The sequence below is a fragment of the Nematostella vectensis genome, chromosome 13, assembly GCF_932526225.1.
Source record: "Nematostella vectensis chromosome 13, jaNemVect1.1, whole genome shotgun sequence".
Lineage (NCBI taxonomy): Eukaryota > Metazoa > Cnidaria > Anthozoa > Actiniaria > Edwardsiidae > Nematostella > Nematostella vectensis.
Genome location: NC_064046.1, coordinates 12466405 through 12482922, shown reverse-complemented (window position 1 = coordinate 12482922; position 16518 = coordinate 12466405). Strand labels below are relative to the sequence as shown.

Genomic DNA, 16518 nt, shown 5'->3' with positions numbered 1-16518 from the left:
ACGTGAGGGGAGATTGGTGAAAGGAGGTATAATTTAGGGGAGATGGAGGGGGATGGGGAGATAGAGGGGGAGAGATAAGGAGAAAGGGAGGTAGAGGGGGGGACGTGAAGGGAAACTGGAGGGGGATTGGGAGATAGTGGGGAGAAGGTCAGGGGAGATAAGGGGTGATAGAGACATGGGGAGAGGAGATAGAGGGGGGAGTTTGAGGGGGAGATAGATGAAAAAGGAGAGATAGAGAGGAGAAGAAGAGATTGGGTAAAGGAAGATAGAGGGAGGAAGGGGATGGATGAGAGGGGAGATAAAGGGAAAGTGACGAGAGAAGAAGGTGACCACAAACTCGTTATAACACGGCGAGAGAACAGTTTTACGTAGTTTTAATTTTGTCCAAGATCCAATCGGACGCTTATCACGCACATTATTTTCTGACTTGATGTTTGACGATCGTAGCTATTTTTTTACGGTCAAATTTGCATTTATTTATCTGGATTTGAAATCCTTGTTTATTGGTTGTTTGTTTTTTTTCTTGGCTTTTGTTATTGTTTACCGCTGTGACGCACTTATTCATAATTTGTTTATTGAAAAGGGCATTACGCGACTAGCACTTTGAGGTTTTGGAAGGATTCCCGCAACAGTTAATATCTCTAAGTAGCCGGCTTTCTAAAGAGGTCGGCTTCTTTACTGCACCAACCGACGTCAAAATCTACAAATCTGCTAAGATATCGTTTCCATTTCAGTACGCGTTGTATTTTTCGTTCCAGGGAGCTTTTGAAAAATTACGCAAGAATCCCGGTCTCCGATTGGTTCTTTTTCTATCCACCTGTATTCCTGTCAGTCCGGAGTTATCCTTCGCCACATGCAGATTCTACACGTGTTATGCGAAGCGCACAAAAGAACCCCAGCAGCGAGATAAAGAAGGATCGCAACGAAAATTCTAACTTGAAATAACACTCAAAAGGTTTTCTAGCATAGAAATGGGTTCCTGTATGTTTTGCTTTGAAGCCATTCAACTGTCACGCTGTCACGGGGTTGGCAAAGGCTTATCTCATATTTACATTGACATCCAAACAATAACAGAATGATAATAAATCCACTAAAATACATCAATGTGCAGTTAAGATTTGTAAATGGAAGTAAAAACTCCGAATAACACAATGATTAGTACAGCTGCTATTTAGCGTGTTATTTTGTTTGTACTTTGGAAGAGATGAAAACGTGATTTTTACGAAAATTTGCAGCGATGTGATCATGGTAATATTCAAGATATCGGACGGGTATATGAAAAAGCAACCTAAAGCCAAGAGGACAATAAAGCACGGTAACAAAACACTAGAACTGTCGAATACTTAAAACACACTTTTATATTGGAACATTACTTAATAACAAAAGATCCAAATAGCATTTAAACCTTACCCTATCGGTCACAAATAAAAACCTCGAACTTTTCAAGATTATTTTATAATTGAGAATTCGCCGAAAAAAAAGAACGACCAAATAAGCGAAATTGTGAGTGAACTGAGGTATTTACGTGATAAAATTTGACAAACTTCGAGTTACAAACACTTACCTTGAAAGATGAAACACAACAAAGCGATATAAATACACGAAAAAATGATTTTCCCCCAGAGTGAAAGAAGCGAATTCAACGTTTGTGATCGTGAATTTCTAAGTGCGAGTGAATTGTAAGAGAATCGTTGCGTTACCCACGTAACTCTTTGTTGTGTTACAAGCGTGACGCATAATGTGGCGCCACATTGACGAGAGAAAAAAAAAAACACATTTACGTCTAAAGTTCTCTATAGCAAAATATCAAAAAGACACATTGTGGATAGGCCTTATATTTATGGGGATAAATCAGGCGCGTATGTGAATGGAGGGGGGAGGGGAGAGTTAATTTTGGGGCTTAATTCTTTTTGGTTCGACAACTTGGAATTCCCCTTGCCTCAATTATGGGAGCTACATTGCAAATGGTTATTGTAAATAGGGTAATCAATCTAGAAAATCAGATAAAAATGGAAATGGGGAAAATATGGAGATGTTGCTTTTTTTTCCTTTTTATTTTTATTTTTGTGTTACGTTAACACTTCACGTGTGCGTGTGTTTATATTTTTTTTACGATTTTACAGTTAATTTATTTTGTACGTTCTACTGGGAAGTGGTCAATCGCTAAGTAGTCCATAATGTGTTATCATATTTTATTTTCCATTTCCCGCCATCTTGCTTGTTTTAAACGGCCTTGTGATTGGCTGCTGGAGAGGACGCTAACTTGTGACTGGCTGCTGTCAAGAAATAAATTAACAAGCACACATCAATTACGTGCCTCTAGCCTGTGAGTTGTGACGTTGTCAGAAAACATCTTCTGGATGACACAATAACCCCACGCATGTATATCACGTTAGATGGTAATCGGTAATCGCCGACGGAACTGCTTACATACTGGCGGCTAAGGGAGACAAGTTGGGCGGAAATTGATTTGATATTTACAGAAGTGGAAGAAAATCATAGTTTTTCTGGAAAAGGGAAATTATGGAGGGATGAATGCAGGCGCCTATAAATACCCCCCTTAAAAATAAATAAAAAATAAAAACAAAAGGATAAACTAAATCCTTGTTTTCAGTGCTGGTTGTTCGCCAAAAGAAAGGTGCGCGATGTCCTTTTGCGCACACTACTGTGCAACCCACAGGGTTACCGAAATGTCTTTGATGGGCACTTGTAAAGAGAACAACCATGAATACTGCAAGTAGTTTTTAGATAAACAAGTAATCGTAATTAAAAGTAGAGCATGCAGACATTGTACCAATTTTGCAAGGAAATTCAGTTTTTTTGGAAATCGTTCCCCACAAGAAGAATAGGGGGTGGAGAAAGAAGTAATAAAGAAATACAAGAAAAGCGGCGTAATTTTAGAAAGGAGGAGAAAACAGTAATGGAGACGAGGTGACATAAGATATATTTCAAAGCTACCGCACTTATTGACGATAGTATTTTAACATTATGTATGTTTAGGTGTTTTGAAATAATCTGAGCTAGAATTGATTCTCTGTTGTACCTCTAGTCGTCGTGCTTAGCAGCCCTCCCCCAGGGGGGGGGGGTACTCCCTATATCCATCGGACGGGGATCATCGTTGTATTTTTTAGGGTGTAAATGTGGAGCCTGGGGTATCTTTTGGTGATGAAAATGAGAATGCCCAGATTGTTTTACCTCGGTATCTTTTAGGGTGCTATTATAGCCGTCACTCATCTAACTTGTAGCTCATGAAAGAGCGTTAAAACGTGTCAATCGTTGTTTTTAGATCACGAACCAGAGAAAAAATCACACAACCCACGATATCTCTTGGGGGTAAATTCATGCCTAACCACGCCCACATTAGTATCTTTTAGGGTTAAAATATAACCAGACCACGCCAACTTTAGTATCTTTTAGGGTTAAAATATAACCAGACCACGCCAACTTTAGTATCTTTTAGGGTTAAAATATAACCAGACCACGCCCACTTTAGTATCTTTTAGGGTTGTTTTAAAAAAATCCCGACGATGATACCCGTCCGTTTGATATCGGGCAGGGCCTTCACAGTGTTTCCCCACCGAATAGATTCTCTTGTGATGCAGAGTAAATACGCATACACCCACAGCAGTCCTACTATTTGTACAATATCATAGGCTTATACTTAAACATGGTTTATTGTTTTTTATCGTTACCAATCTGGTTTTGGTTATCAGCTTACATTGTTTTGAAGGGCGTGGTTGGTCACGAGAGCCCACTCTCATGAGCGACCAGCCCCGTGGCGACAATGTCGAGTTCCCAGAGTGGGCTTTCACTATATAAAACACATTGGTTGCCCCGACCCATCCCAAAGTTAGAGTAAACCAGTGGCGGATCCAGGGGTTCGATGAAAGTCCCCTTCCACCAAAATTTTAAAACAAATGAATTCCTGAAGTTCACAAGTACCACCCGACATATGTGTTACATTTGCTGACGCCCCCTCCTCTCCCTTCAATATGCCCCAGCCCCCCCTCCCCTTCGAGAAATCCTGGATCCGCCCCAGTGAGTATTACTCTAAGTGCTTTTATATTAGAGGATAGAACATGTGATGAGCCTATGTAATTATACAATTCATACATGGATATATGATAAGTTTAAAAAATCTCTAAACAAGATACTCCCATAGATGTAACTGTGGTTACTACCGAACTTCGTAACAAAGCATATATAGTTGGAACGCATCACAGCGTTATTGATAATGTAATATGATAATTAGATGGCTTTTCGGTAAACGGCAAGGTTTAAAAAAGCAATTCGTGACTAAAAGACAGAGACGAACATAGCGACAAATACAGACAAGTATTGTTGCCTCCGCCCCCTTAATTTCCAATTCCCTTTTTCTATACAGACGTTAAGAAAAATGCTCACTAGCGCGAAGCTAGGAGTCGGTACACTTGCCCTCTACCGCCTAAAAGGGTTATTTTCTTATCACAGCAAAATATCGTAATCTTTGCATATCTCTCCTTGCGCAAACCCTCTGGTCTCTTACCAGTTAATCAGTCACTATTTTATCTTTTACTCCGTCTTAGCGCAATCTATAAATCGATAACTGTAAACATGCAATTTTTTGTCATTTTCGCACAGCAATTTAACTTGACTGTTTGAAGTTTTGATTGAGAAATCTTAGATCCTCCATTTCACTATTATGACACAGGAAACTCTATTCCACCGCCGTCCAGCTAACTGTCTTTAATTTCTCGCAAGAGCAGTAATGTTAAATTGCCCACTACTTTGTTAAAATTGTAATAAATATATTAGGTCCAGGCCCCGTGGATACTAGGGCGGATCTAACCACAGGAAGCCCGTGGCTTGACGTTTATCCTGACTCCATTCTTGCTCCGTAAGACCAGTTCTGGGAAGAGATCGTCTTCTTCGTGGATGAGATCCTCAGGATCCACGGAAAGGTCGAACCTGTCAACAAACAATAATAATAATTTATTACTTATACGGTAGAAATAAACATATGGATATGATAAAATATGCCTAGAGTCACGAGCGTTGGGTGAATCCAACCGCTGGGGGATGTGAAGGAGACAGGATGGAGCCTCTTATCTTTTTTTCGAAAGCATCGATTATAAAATTCTGACACGAAGGACGGACTGTTGGGGGTTGTGCTTGTCATACTCATTTCTTAGTTACGATTATCAAAAAAAGTGCGGGGTTTCACACACGTAGGCTGGCAATCGCGTAATTGAATGTAAACCCGTCCCTTGTAACATTTAGAGGAGACTACAGTACAGGCATGGGTGGCAGGGCCATTCTTACTTGTGTAGTATGGTGGCAAGACTTGTCTTCATTTCCGTCTGACCAAAGTTCTTGCCCATGCAGTTTCTGTAAGTAGTATAAAATCAAATCAGATTTTGATTACGACGTATGAAATAATCTACTACATCATCCAAATAGTCACGAGAGGGGGGGAGGGGTGGATCTAGGATTTCAAGCAGGGGTGAGTAGGGGAGACATTTTCCAAGTAACAGGTTCGCGAATTATTAACACCATTATGAACAGAAAATGCTGCCGTAGTATTCTACTGCTGCTTCCTGACTCACGTTTACAATCTTCATTCCGTTCTGTTCATTTTGTGTGGGCCCTCCCCCCTCCCTTCCCCAGCATGCGTTTTGCCATACCCCCCCCCCCCCCCCTCACCCAAAGAGAAAATTATCCTGGTAGAGTTTCCAGACCCTGTAATCATATCTCAGGGCGAAAACCTGTTAAACCTGTTGTACTTGGGGGGCGTGTCATGGTTATTTGTTCATACCTAGGCCCCCCTGAGAATGGGATGAAGGCGTAAGCCGAACGCCCCTCTACCGTATCCGTCTCAAATCTTCTTGGGTTAAACATCTGCAAAAACGACAAAATGTTCAGCATACAAGAATATTTTTTATTATTTGACTGGGGACTATTCGGGTTTCTGTCTTTATAGGAAGTTTTTTTTTTAGAACAACTTCCAGGATTTGCATATCCTGTTTAAACTGACTGTGATGACAGCAGATAGAAGAAAGAAGAGAAAACAGAGAACAGAAAAGAGAGAACAGAGAACAGAGAAGAGAGAAAGAGAGAACAGAGAAGGGAGAACAGAGAACAGGGAACAGAGAACAGAGAACAATCCTGGAGTTTAAGGTTATAAAAACCTCCGCGTACTTGACCTCAAGTCTTTATACGATCTCGAATAAGATCCATCTACCAGGGCAGTAGCAACGGGTGGGGTGACCAATACTCTTTGTCCCTCTTATAACCTCTTATAAAGCCAAATGATTTCAGTCGGTTTTTTCTGACTGTAGGGTGCCCCTAAATGTTTTGGGGGGGTTACTGAACTATTTACCTGTGGTTTTTCCCAGACATGTGGGTTTCTGTGAACTGCGTAGATACAGACAAGAACAAAGGTGCCTATAACAAGAATAGACAGCTCTTAACGTAAATTATTTGCAATAAATAAGTAAATAGCAAAATAACGAGGAGAGGGCAAGGGACATAAGAGTCAATATTCTCGATATTAAGTATTTGGTAGCGATGCTTTTTGTATGATGATGCTTCTACCGCTGAATGATGTCAGCGATGATGATGATGACGACGATGATATTTGCGAGTACATATTGGATGAGGTTAAGTAATAATTAATGTCGGTACAAGGGGAATTAGGCCAGTCCGAAGGCCAAGATAGTGCTTGAGACCCATGATTCCTTGTTTTATTGTATCAAAATGTCATTCCCAGGGTCGTCTATAGCTGTCAATCAAATTATCCATAGAGTGAATAAGTTTGGTCTGCCTTGGTGCCGTAATCCTTACCTTCCGGGACACGCTTTCCGTCAATCACGTACTCTTCGTCAAGTGTCCGACCAATCACAGGCACGGGAGAAAACAGTCGCATGGATTCTTTCATACACATGCTCAAATAGTTCATATTGTTGATGTCATCCCTACAAGAGAAAAATAAGAACAACACATTTTTAAATTTGTTATTAAAATAACCTTTATAGTAATTATAATATATCAATGTAAGATATCCAGGCTTTGAGTTCAAGTTAAGTTAAAATGACTCTGCTCGAGTCAACGGGCTACGGGTTGATTGAGTTCGACCTAATGCTCGGCTCCAGTTTACCGGGTTCGAGTAAATGGGGCTCGTGTTATCCGAGTTCGAGTTAGCGGGGTTCTACGGTTGTTTCTATTTACCAGTCCAGGTCTTCACTCGGTTTGTTGGCGAAGCACTCGTCTATCTCCTTTTGGCAAATGCGCTGGTGCTCCTCGTTCGCGGCAAGACAGTACAGAGTCCAACAAAGCGCTGACAAACAAATAACGTTATTAGGGAAAGCCAAGAAAAGAAGGCGGATGGGGATGATGGGGGAGTCGTAGTATAGTTACGGTATATCAATCTTCAAATAAGGGCGCGGCTAAGGCTGATGAAGGTTTGGGGACTGTTTCCCTGCTAGCAGACGCCTCTTTTGCAGTAGCGGATCTAGTAGCCTACCTGTAGGCTTTGATAGTCTTTCCGGCACGAAAACCCCGAAAACACGGAGTTCGCATAACTCGGCCGCCATCTTGGATAACGCGCTCCGAAGGGGGAGGGGGAGGAAAAATGCGAGGGGGAAAAGAACGCCTACAGGATGTCTCGCCTTTTCGGGGTTTTCGTGCCGGAAAAACTATCAAAGCCTACAGGTAGGCTACGGATCTAGGGGGAGGGTTTAGGGGTTTAAACCCCCCCTTTTTTGGGCTGCCAGAAAGCCATATATAACAAAAAAAATACCCCCTCCCCTCTTTGTCACTGAGTCAAACCCCCCCCCCCCCCCTCTAGCGAAAAGCTAGATCCTCCCATGTGATCTTTGTATTTCGCTGGGCTAGGCTTCTGGGGATCGTAGGGGGGTCGTAGGGGGAGCGTAGGGGGAGCGTAAGGGGAGCGTAATTGGATCGTAAGGGGATCGTAGGGGGAGCGTAAGTGGATCGTAAGGGGATCGTGAGGGGATCGTAGGGGGGTCGTAGGGGAGTCGTAGGGGGAGCGTCAGGGGATCGTAGGGGGAGCGTAAGGGGAGCGTAATTGGATCGTAAGGGGATCGTAGGGGGAGCGTAAGTGGATCGTAAGGGGATCGTGAGGGGATCGTAGGGGGGTCGTAGGGGAGTCGTAGGGGGAGCGTCAGGGGATCGTAGGGGGAGCGTAAGGGGACAGTAAGGAGAGCGTAAGGGGATCGTAGGGGGAGCGTAAGGGGATCGTAAGGGGATCGTAGGGGGAGCGTAAGGGGATCGTAAGGGGATCGTAGGGGGAGCGTAAGGGGATCGTAAGGGGATCGTAAGGGGATCGTAGGGGGAGCGTAAGGGGATCGTAAGGGGATCGTAGGGGGATCGTAAGGGGATCGTAGGGGGAGCGTAAGGGGATCGTAAGGGGATCGTAGGGGGAGCGTAAGGGGATCATAAGGGGATCGTAGGGGGAGCGTAAGGGGATCGTAGGGGGATCGTAAGGGGATCGTAGGGGGAGCGTAAGGGGATCGTAAGGGGATCGTAGGGGGAGCGTAAGGGGATCGTAGGGGGAGCGTAAGGGGAGCGTAAGGGGATCGTAAGGGGATCGTAGGGGGAGCGTAAGGGGATCGTAGGGGGATCGTAAGGGGATCGTAGTCATGACTTACCACTAGCCACTGTGTCGTGCCCCGCAAACATGAATGTGTTCACCTCGGCGCGAATATTCTCGTTGTTCAGCCCATTGCCGTTAATATCCTGTACAATACCAAACAATCTTTTATCAAATTGCACTCTTTAAGAAGACAAAACTAAGCAATTTCTACACCAACCTCTGCCTCAAGTAGAATATCCAGGAAGTCCCGGTAGCTTCGTTTGTGGTGACCATTACATGGTGACTATAATTACACAAAAATATGGTCATTTGTTCTTTAGATAGAAAATTACGGTCTCATCGGAAACATATAAAATTCATGTATAGAATTTTAAAGGTCAATCCACTCCCGCATAATAACCATTCAGAAAAAAATTTCCATCTGTTAATTCGATTATAATGATAACTAGTTAAGCGACTACCTGAATTCAAGCGCGATTAACTGAGATATTTTATTTCGTGAATGGCTATTTTGGGGTATCATTGATAACATAGACCATTCTACTTTCAAACCCAAATGATACCAAAGGAGTGGTTTATTTTCGGCTTTTTTATGACGACAAGGGTAAAACATTCTAATGCCGTAGGAGGTCTCAAAATTCTCAAATTGGGGGGGGGGGGGGGGCAATACAGAAACATTAAGAGAATATCGGGGGGGCGCAACCACGCCTCAACTGGTCATTTCGTTATGATTTTTGGAAATATTGGGGGGTAACGTGCCCCCAGTGCCCCACCCCCTGCCACGCCCTGGTTTATAAATAAAAGTATCCTCACCTTTTGTAGGAGTCGACGGCTTTCAATAACCTCGTCAGATTTTTGATGGATGAGATCACAATACTTCATGAATTTGCTCCGCGCAGGCGTCAGTCGGTACAGCCAGTCAAAGTGATAAAATGGATTCCTGGATGATACGATCAGAGATCAGGCAAATATCGAGCGACTACAGATCGGGCTGGGTTCAGGAAGGGGTTGGGTCGGGTAAAGAGTGTCATGCTTTAGTTTTGTAGCCATTTCATAGCAGTATCGGATACAGGGGGATTGGGTGGACATCCACCCCCTTTTTTGAGTAAAAAAAAATAAAAAGTCTTTTTATTTGAAGAAAATAAATGTCTGAGGGACGGGAGGTACTGTCCATTTTCCTTCGCCTGCTTGACTTTGCTGACGCGACAAATCCAATTCAGCGTGAAGTATTGTAAGATCTATGTAGTGACCAACCAAGAACCGCTGGTTCCTTTATAAGCCGTCTATCCGGCCATCATCCACCCCCCTTCTGAAATCCTGGATCCGCCTCTACATAGAGAAGTGCCATGCTAGTTGTGTCAAATGAAGGGTCTTGTTAAAATGCTGGTCGTTTTGTCAGGATGCTCGCGTTATTTAGAAGTGCTATGCTAGAGGTGTGAAACAAAAAGGGTGGTCTTGTTCTAAAGATAATCGTTTTGTCAGGATGGTCGCTTTATTGAGAGGTGCCATGCTATGTAGATGTGTGAAGTTAAGAGCGGTCTTGTTGTATAGTAGTAGATGGTAGTATTTTCGAGCTGGCCCTGCCATAGAAAACTGCCATACTTGAGCTCTTGTTATATAAGCTGGTCGTTTAGTCGAGGTGGTCGCGTTAAGGATAGAGGAAAGGGTCGTGGACTGGTTTTCGAAGAATGCGTCGTGACGGACGAAATATTGCGAACAATATATCGTTTTAAAGCCGAATAAACGTAGAATACGACCATGTATCTACATTTAGTGATTTTTCAATACTATATGATGCGCGCCCCAAAAACGGACAAAGCAAGTGGTGTTTACATAACAAGCTATTGGACCACGGGAGTGGCTGAGTTAAGAAGGGTGATCGCATTTAGAAGGGTGATCGCGTAGGAAAGAAATGGTCACTTACAAGAGCCTGTCTAGTAGAGCCTTCGCGATGCCATTGATTGCCTTGATATATTTGTCATGTCTCCTAAAAAATGTCAACAAAATAAAACAAACAGCAATTTGCAGGCGTGGTCCCCTCGCATCCCCAGCCTCGGTACCATTCCCCCTCGCATCCCCAGCCTCGGTACCATTCCCCTTACCCCTCGGTCTGACAGTTGCTAGAGTAGCTGAAGGCGCATTTGAGGACGGAGTCAAGAGTCATCAGACTGATGTCCTGGAAAAGCTCCACTTTACGGCCACTCGGTCCGCAAGCCTGGGACCATTTCTCCTAGTAATATAAACAGAAAGCTTTCGGTGAACACCACTAGCTAGCACGCTGACAAAAAGACGTGATCACAAAGGCAAGGAAAACACGTCAAATAAATGCTTTTTAGCTCAATCCTTTTTTCACAAAGGCAAGGAGAACACGTCAAAGAAATGCTTTTTAGCTCAATCCTTATTTCGATAAATTATATCGTTATTCTGGATACTAATACCATCCATGTCTTCTTTTTAAACTTTTTGCAGTTTAAATATATTGTGACCTGTATTAAATTTTCATAATAAGACAGACTTTCTAGACTGAGCTAGTTGACAACTCACCACGAGAATTTTTGCAGATTCCTGAAAGATAGGCACATATCGGCGGAGGATGTCGAAATGAAATGCAGGCGTGACGAGTTTGCGAGTGTTCCACCATTTGGCGCCTTCCTGTAGACCTAGTCCATCGCCTGAAAACAAAACATGACATTATTACTACCTTCTTCAAACCCCAAACAAGACGAGTTAGAAAGAGATGCGAGTTGTGGATCAAAGTTCGATGCGAGTTTGAGGTAGCTGAGTGTTTATATGAATTGACGTGGTTTCTCTGAATCTTCAACTATTAAATCATTTTTCTTCCTGTCCTATTCGTCAACCTCTTTAAAACATCTCAAAAGCCAGAAAAATAACGGCACGATCGAGAAACGAGATTGCGCACTGTAATGATAAAAAAGCCAAGGCCTGCAGCCTGTGATGGTATGAAGTAAAAGGCTCTTGCCATGGAAGCGCTTCCGTTCTACTGCCGTTGGCATTCGACTTGTGTGTCGCTTGCGTTGGCGCTTTTGTTGCACCTGTGTTCTCACTTGTGATTGCGCTTGTATTGCGTTTTTTTTGCGCATTTGATTGCGTTTGTGGTGCACTTGTGTGTGCGCTTTTGCTGGGCTCTTCTTGCGCCTGTCTCTATGGTTTTGTTGCAACTGTGTTTAATCTTCCGTTGCGCTCGTGTTTTTTGTTTTTCGGGCGGTGGATTGCGCTTGTATTGTGATTTTGTTGCGCTTTGCTGGCATACTCTTTACACTCACCCAGAAAGGGGAAGAGAAACTTGTAGAAGAACCTCTCTTTTGGGGCGTTTTTGGACAAGACCGGTTTGACAGTGTCCGGGTGACAGAGCACGAGAGCAGACCTAAGCGGGCCAAACCAGACCCTGTAAGCCGTCTTAAAGCGCTCTGTGCAGCGTATGTGAAACGCGAGACCATGTCCATCAAATGTTATCTGAAGCCAATACGCATCAATGTAAGTCATATATCAGATTATTTACCACAAAATCCAGACCTTAAAACACACCACACTACATGTCACACAACACCATCACAGGAAATACCACCCATACACAACCCATGACATCCCAAAACACCCCTCCGTAAACCAAACTATCATTTGGGCGGCGCGCTTTTACGGCCTACGCGAGCATTCAAAATACCAATCTTACGGAGCCTAGCCGCAACGAATTGTGAACAAAAATGGAGAATAATGTTATAAGATGAGACCTGTTTTTTGACCCAAGTCAAGTATCGCAGCACAAGAAGAGTAGGCATGGGAGTTAGACCAAGCATGCGAGGAATCCGATCTAACGGCCATTACCAAAAGAAAATATAATGAGATATCAAGATGTCAACATGTGCGGCACAGGTGCGGACGAACGACCCCCTGTTTTAGGGGTGGTCGGGTGTGTGCGTGGGGGGAGGGATGGTCGGGTGTGTGCGCGGGGGGGAGGAGTGGTCGGGTGTGTGCGTGGGGGGAGGAGTGGTCGGGTGTGTGCGTGGGGGGGAGGAGTGGTCGGGTGTGTGCGTGGGGGGGAGGAGTGGTCGGGTGTGTGCGTGGGGGGGAGGAGTGGTCGGGTGTGTGCGTGGGGGGGAGGAGTGGTCGGGTGTGTGCGTGGGGGGGAGGAGTGGTCGGGTGTGTGCGTGGGGGGAGGGGTTCGGGTGTGTGCGTGGGGGGAGGGGTGGTCGGGTGTGTGCGTGGAAGATGGGTGGTCGGGTGTGTGCGTGGGGGCAGGGGTGGTAAGATTTTCATACCTTTTCAAGACACAAAAAAAGATCAAAATGCACATATTTGAAAACGATTTCTAACATTTCATCTGTATTCTATCGAATTCCGAGCCAAGAAACATATAAATAGCTATAAAAAGCTACAATTGAAGAAGAAGGAAAACCTACTGGAACCCAGGCCCCACGCGGCTTTATTTACATCCCTTTTGCTAACATGCAAATATGACTGATTTTTACTCATTAAAAAAGCACAAATAGGGTGCACATGAATTTTCCCAGAAATTATATTATATTAAGGGCTATAGAGCTTAATTTAAGAGTTTAATTTAACCAGCGCGGCTGTAATTAATAGGCCCGTCAGCAGGAAAAAATATGCTACCGGTGAGGGAGATTTTTCATAGGCTATTGTGCATTGATAAATTATACCATGACAACTCGGATCATTTGTTTATCCTATGTTATTTTAAAATCAAAGTATCACAATTGTTTCCGAGGCAAGAGCCTCGCTCTACCCCATGCTAGTTAAGGGTCAAAGCGGGGGAGCCGGCAGACGCCCTTGACTTCCAACCACTCGGTCGTATAAAGCCGAAAACCCTAGCTAATAGCGTTCCATGATCTATATTTTCTCCCCTTTATTACAATAACGGTCCGCCGATCACTGATCCGCACCTTAGGAAAAGCCTCTAAAACTCTGTCCTTTAGTAGAAAACGGTTAAAGAATTTCACATTCCCAAAAACTCTCAAGCGTGTCTCCATGTACATTGTGGAGCTCGGACACCAGAAAAAGGAACGTAACATTTTCAACAGCCTCCACTTATATATTCTGTTAATATAATCTATAAGCCTGACAAAAGCTCCATACTTTTTTATCATCCTCTCTCGCTTCCTTGAGACCTTTCCTTTTCTTATGTTCCACGGCCCCTTCCATTTGTTGGAGGTTGCTATCCTGTTAAAAGCATGCGATGCGTTCAACCTCATCACTATGATGCACACGTAGGGAGCAAAAAGCACTGTTTTTTGTAGTGCCTCTGCTGGTCAGCTTTTTTTTTAGTGCTTTCGAGCATTAATACCGCAAATTTGTGACAATTCCTGCGCCATTTCGCGCTATTTGCGACAAAGAGTTTCTACAGATGTTTCTTCTGCAGAACATCCAAATCCTCTAATATTCTCAAGAAAAGAATCACAACCTAATAACTTTGATTAAGGAGGCATATCTAAAGCATCTTATTGGTCTTTGGTGTCTAGTTGACCGACACTTACAAAGCCCCCTTATTAAATCCATATCTACCTCTTTTTATTTAGCCAACGTCAAAATACCAGATAATTGAGATTAATCGCAGATTTAGAAGAAATAAATTTAAAATCAAGACAAAATTTAATATTTAGTAGGTTATAGACATTGTATGTCCTTGATACATAAAGAATGATCTTTTTTTTACCTAAAATACGCGATTTTATGAGGTACTTACAGCATATACAGTGCCAATATAAGCCGGCATCTTGGATAACCGTGAGGGGGATTGGGTCTAGCTTTGAAAACGTTTTCTCTTAAATAAATCATTTTAATACAGCCGACGACAGTTTTATCTTGAAATATTAACAAATACTGTTAAATTTTCACTAACAAAAATGAAAACAATCAGATATTTCGCTTAGTTTTGGAAATACAAGATATTTTAAATTTCACCACAGGGATCCCGTGATGGACGCTTTTTTCTAATTTTTATTCCGTTATTACACAAAATCCTCAAGTGGTACCGGTGGGCACCGGTCTCAATATTAATTAGCATCCTCTTGGCTATCTTTATGCCAAGTTTGGTGCTTTTGTCCGCTATGTATAGATTGAAACACTAAGCGGCCGGACTATGGGTGAGGGGGGGGGGGGGGGGGGGGGTTCTTGCGTGCCAGGTTTAGGAGCGGATCCACAATTGTACAAAGGTGGATTCTTTCGCGAACATAGTTTGATACTTTATAAAGAGACATAACTTTTTATTTTTAAACACGAAAAGGAAGGTGCGGGATATCCCCAGCCCACTCCCCTCAACACGAAAAGGAAGGTGCGGGATATCCCCAGCCCACTCCCCTCAACACGAAAAGGGAGGTGCGGGATATCCCCAGCCCACTCCCCTCAACACGAAAAGGAAGGTGCGGGATATCCCCAGCCCACTCCCCTCAACACGAAAAGGAAGGTGCGGGATATCCCCAGCCCACTTCCCTCAACACGAAAAGGAAGGTGCGGGATATCCCCAGCCCACTCCCCTCAACACGAAAAGGAAGGTGCGGGATATCCCCAGCCCACTCCCCTCAACACGAAAAGGAAGGTGCGGGATATCCCCAGCCCACTCCCCTCAACCCCTCTATCTCTCAGCGCTCAACCGACATCACTAGTGAGGGTTATTGGTTTACCCTGGGGAATAAAAGTAGTGGATTTGCGCTACTCAAAACTTCATTCGATGCGGTGGATTTGTTAAAATAATATTTCTTGGTTTAAGGGAGTCCTCACCAATGCACTGATTGAAAGGAGTAATTTTGATTGACGGAACCCTAACCAATACACTGATTGGAAGGAGTAATGACGGAACACTAGTCGATAACGGATTGGTTTGAGTGATGACCTTGATTGACCGAATCTGAACCGGATACGCAGATTGGTTGGTGTAACGGATGATTGATGGGAACCCAAACCAATCCACAGAATTGCTGCCTTTAAGTTTACCTTGATCTCCGCAACCAAAACCGACACACACGTCTAAAACAACCCATAATTGGAGCAATGAGTAACTTTAAAATTGTTGGATTGATTTGAATTCTTAAATTAGATTCACCAATTTCAATCCGGTATATAATATTAACTCCTTCCTTCGTTTTCGCCACGTTGTAAATATACTTATCATCTCATATCTGGTATTAAATTTACTTCGAACCTATTCAAATACTTCCCACCTTTCGACTTTTTTATTAAACCAGCTAATCTCCTTTTTGAGATACCGCTAAACTAACAAATCCCACACATGTGGGAGAGTAAGTTTGACTAAGAAAAAACCTTTTCTATTAACGCCCTGTTATAATAACTCCCGAGAAAGTAAAGCAGTCGAGAGATTCGAACCAAGGGGCTTGTAAAAATTGCAAAAGCAGGAATCAGGATGAAACAATCCGTGTACTATTTACTATGAAATGTCCTTTATTGAGTGGGCAAGACTAAGAAAATAAAACTAAGAAAATATGTAAATATGGTAAACGCGTACTGAAAGCTAATTAAAGACTCAATGTTATCAAGGAGAAACGAAGCTTGTGATTTATAAATCTAACATCAGAATGGAATCAGTTTTTTCAATAACTTAATCCATTGCATCCTTTCTTTCCTAACACGATCTATATTTGTATAGCACAGTAACCAATACACTTTTATGTAGGTGTTTATTAAAAGTGGTGATGCATTGAATATTGAAACAATTAATCAATCATCTAGTATCTATCGATATTAATCATTGTTCTGCCAAATCAGTATATAAGTGGATTTCACATTAATCAACATGTTACATAACGAGTCGTTTTTTTTTTTAATTTTCACGTTTCCTTGCATATAATGCTTAGAATTACCCCAATCGTCCCACTTTGATACCTTAGTAACTTAAAATTAATTATTTGGCCTATATCAAGAAGTAGCTGATGTAG

At 42.9% G+C, this 16518-nt stretch overlaps 2 protein-coding genes and 1 long non-coding RNA gene across 8 annotated transcripts in view; 1 reads left to right on the top strand and 2 right to left on the bottom strand.

Annotated features, from left to right (window-relative positions):
* Positions 1–1712, bottom strand: part of LOC5519473 (chromodomain-helicase-DNA-binding protein 8) — a 41489-nt gene extending 39777 nt beyond the window's left edge. Inside the window, exon 1 of the mRNA XM_032364384.2 lies at positions 1565–1712. The gene's annotated coding sequence lies outside the window, so the exon portion shown is untranslated. The remainder of the gene's footprint in view (positions 1–1564) is intronic.
* Positions 289–2901, top strand: LOC125558931. The gene is made up of 2 exons (XR_007306173.1): positions 289–1315; positions 2615–2901. It is a non-coding gene; the product is annotated as an uncharacterized LOC125558931 (long non-coding RNA).
* A 754-nt stretch (positions 2902–3655) lies between these two features.
* LOC5519472 (cytochrome P450 4F1) overlaps positions 3656–16518 on the bottom strand; it is a 28965-nt gene continuing 16102 nt past the window's right edge. For all 6 annotated transcript variants that reach the window (XM_048720426.1, XM_048720431.1, XM_048720428.1 and 3 more), the window contains 13 exons: positions 11878–12067; positions 11138–11265; positions 10696–10823; positions 10518–10580; positions 9407–9533; positions 8811–8876; positions 8649–8736; positions 7207–7315; positions 6823–6953; positions 6359–6423; positions 5795–5877; positions 5302–5367; positions 3656–4947 (listed from right to left, as the gene is read on the bottom strand). In XM_048720426.1, coding sequence (XP_048576383.1) covers positions 4824–4947; positions 5302–5367; positions 5795–5877; positions 6359–6423; positions 6823–6953; positions 7207–7315; positions 8649–8736; positions 8811–8876; positions 9407–9533; positions 10518–10580; positions 10696–10823; positions 11138–11265; positions 11878–12067 — 1368 coding nt within the window. In that variant the 3' untranslated portion in view covers positions 3656–4823. The remainder of the gene's footprint in view (positions 4948–5301; positions 5368–5794; positions 5878–6358; positions 6424–6822; positions 6954–7206; positions 7316–8648; positions 8737–8810; positions 8877–9406; positions 9534–10517; positions 10581–10695; positions 10824–11137; positions 11266–11877; positions 12068–16518) is intronic.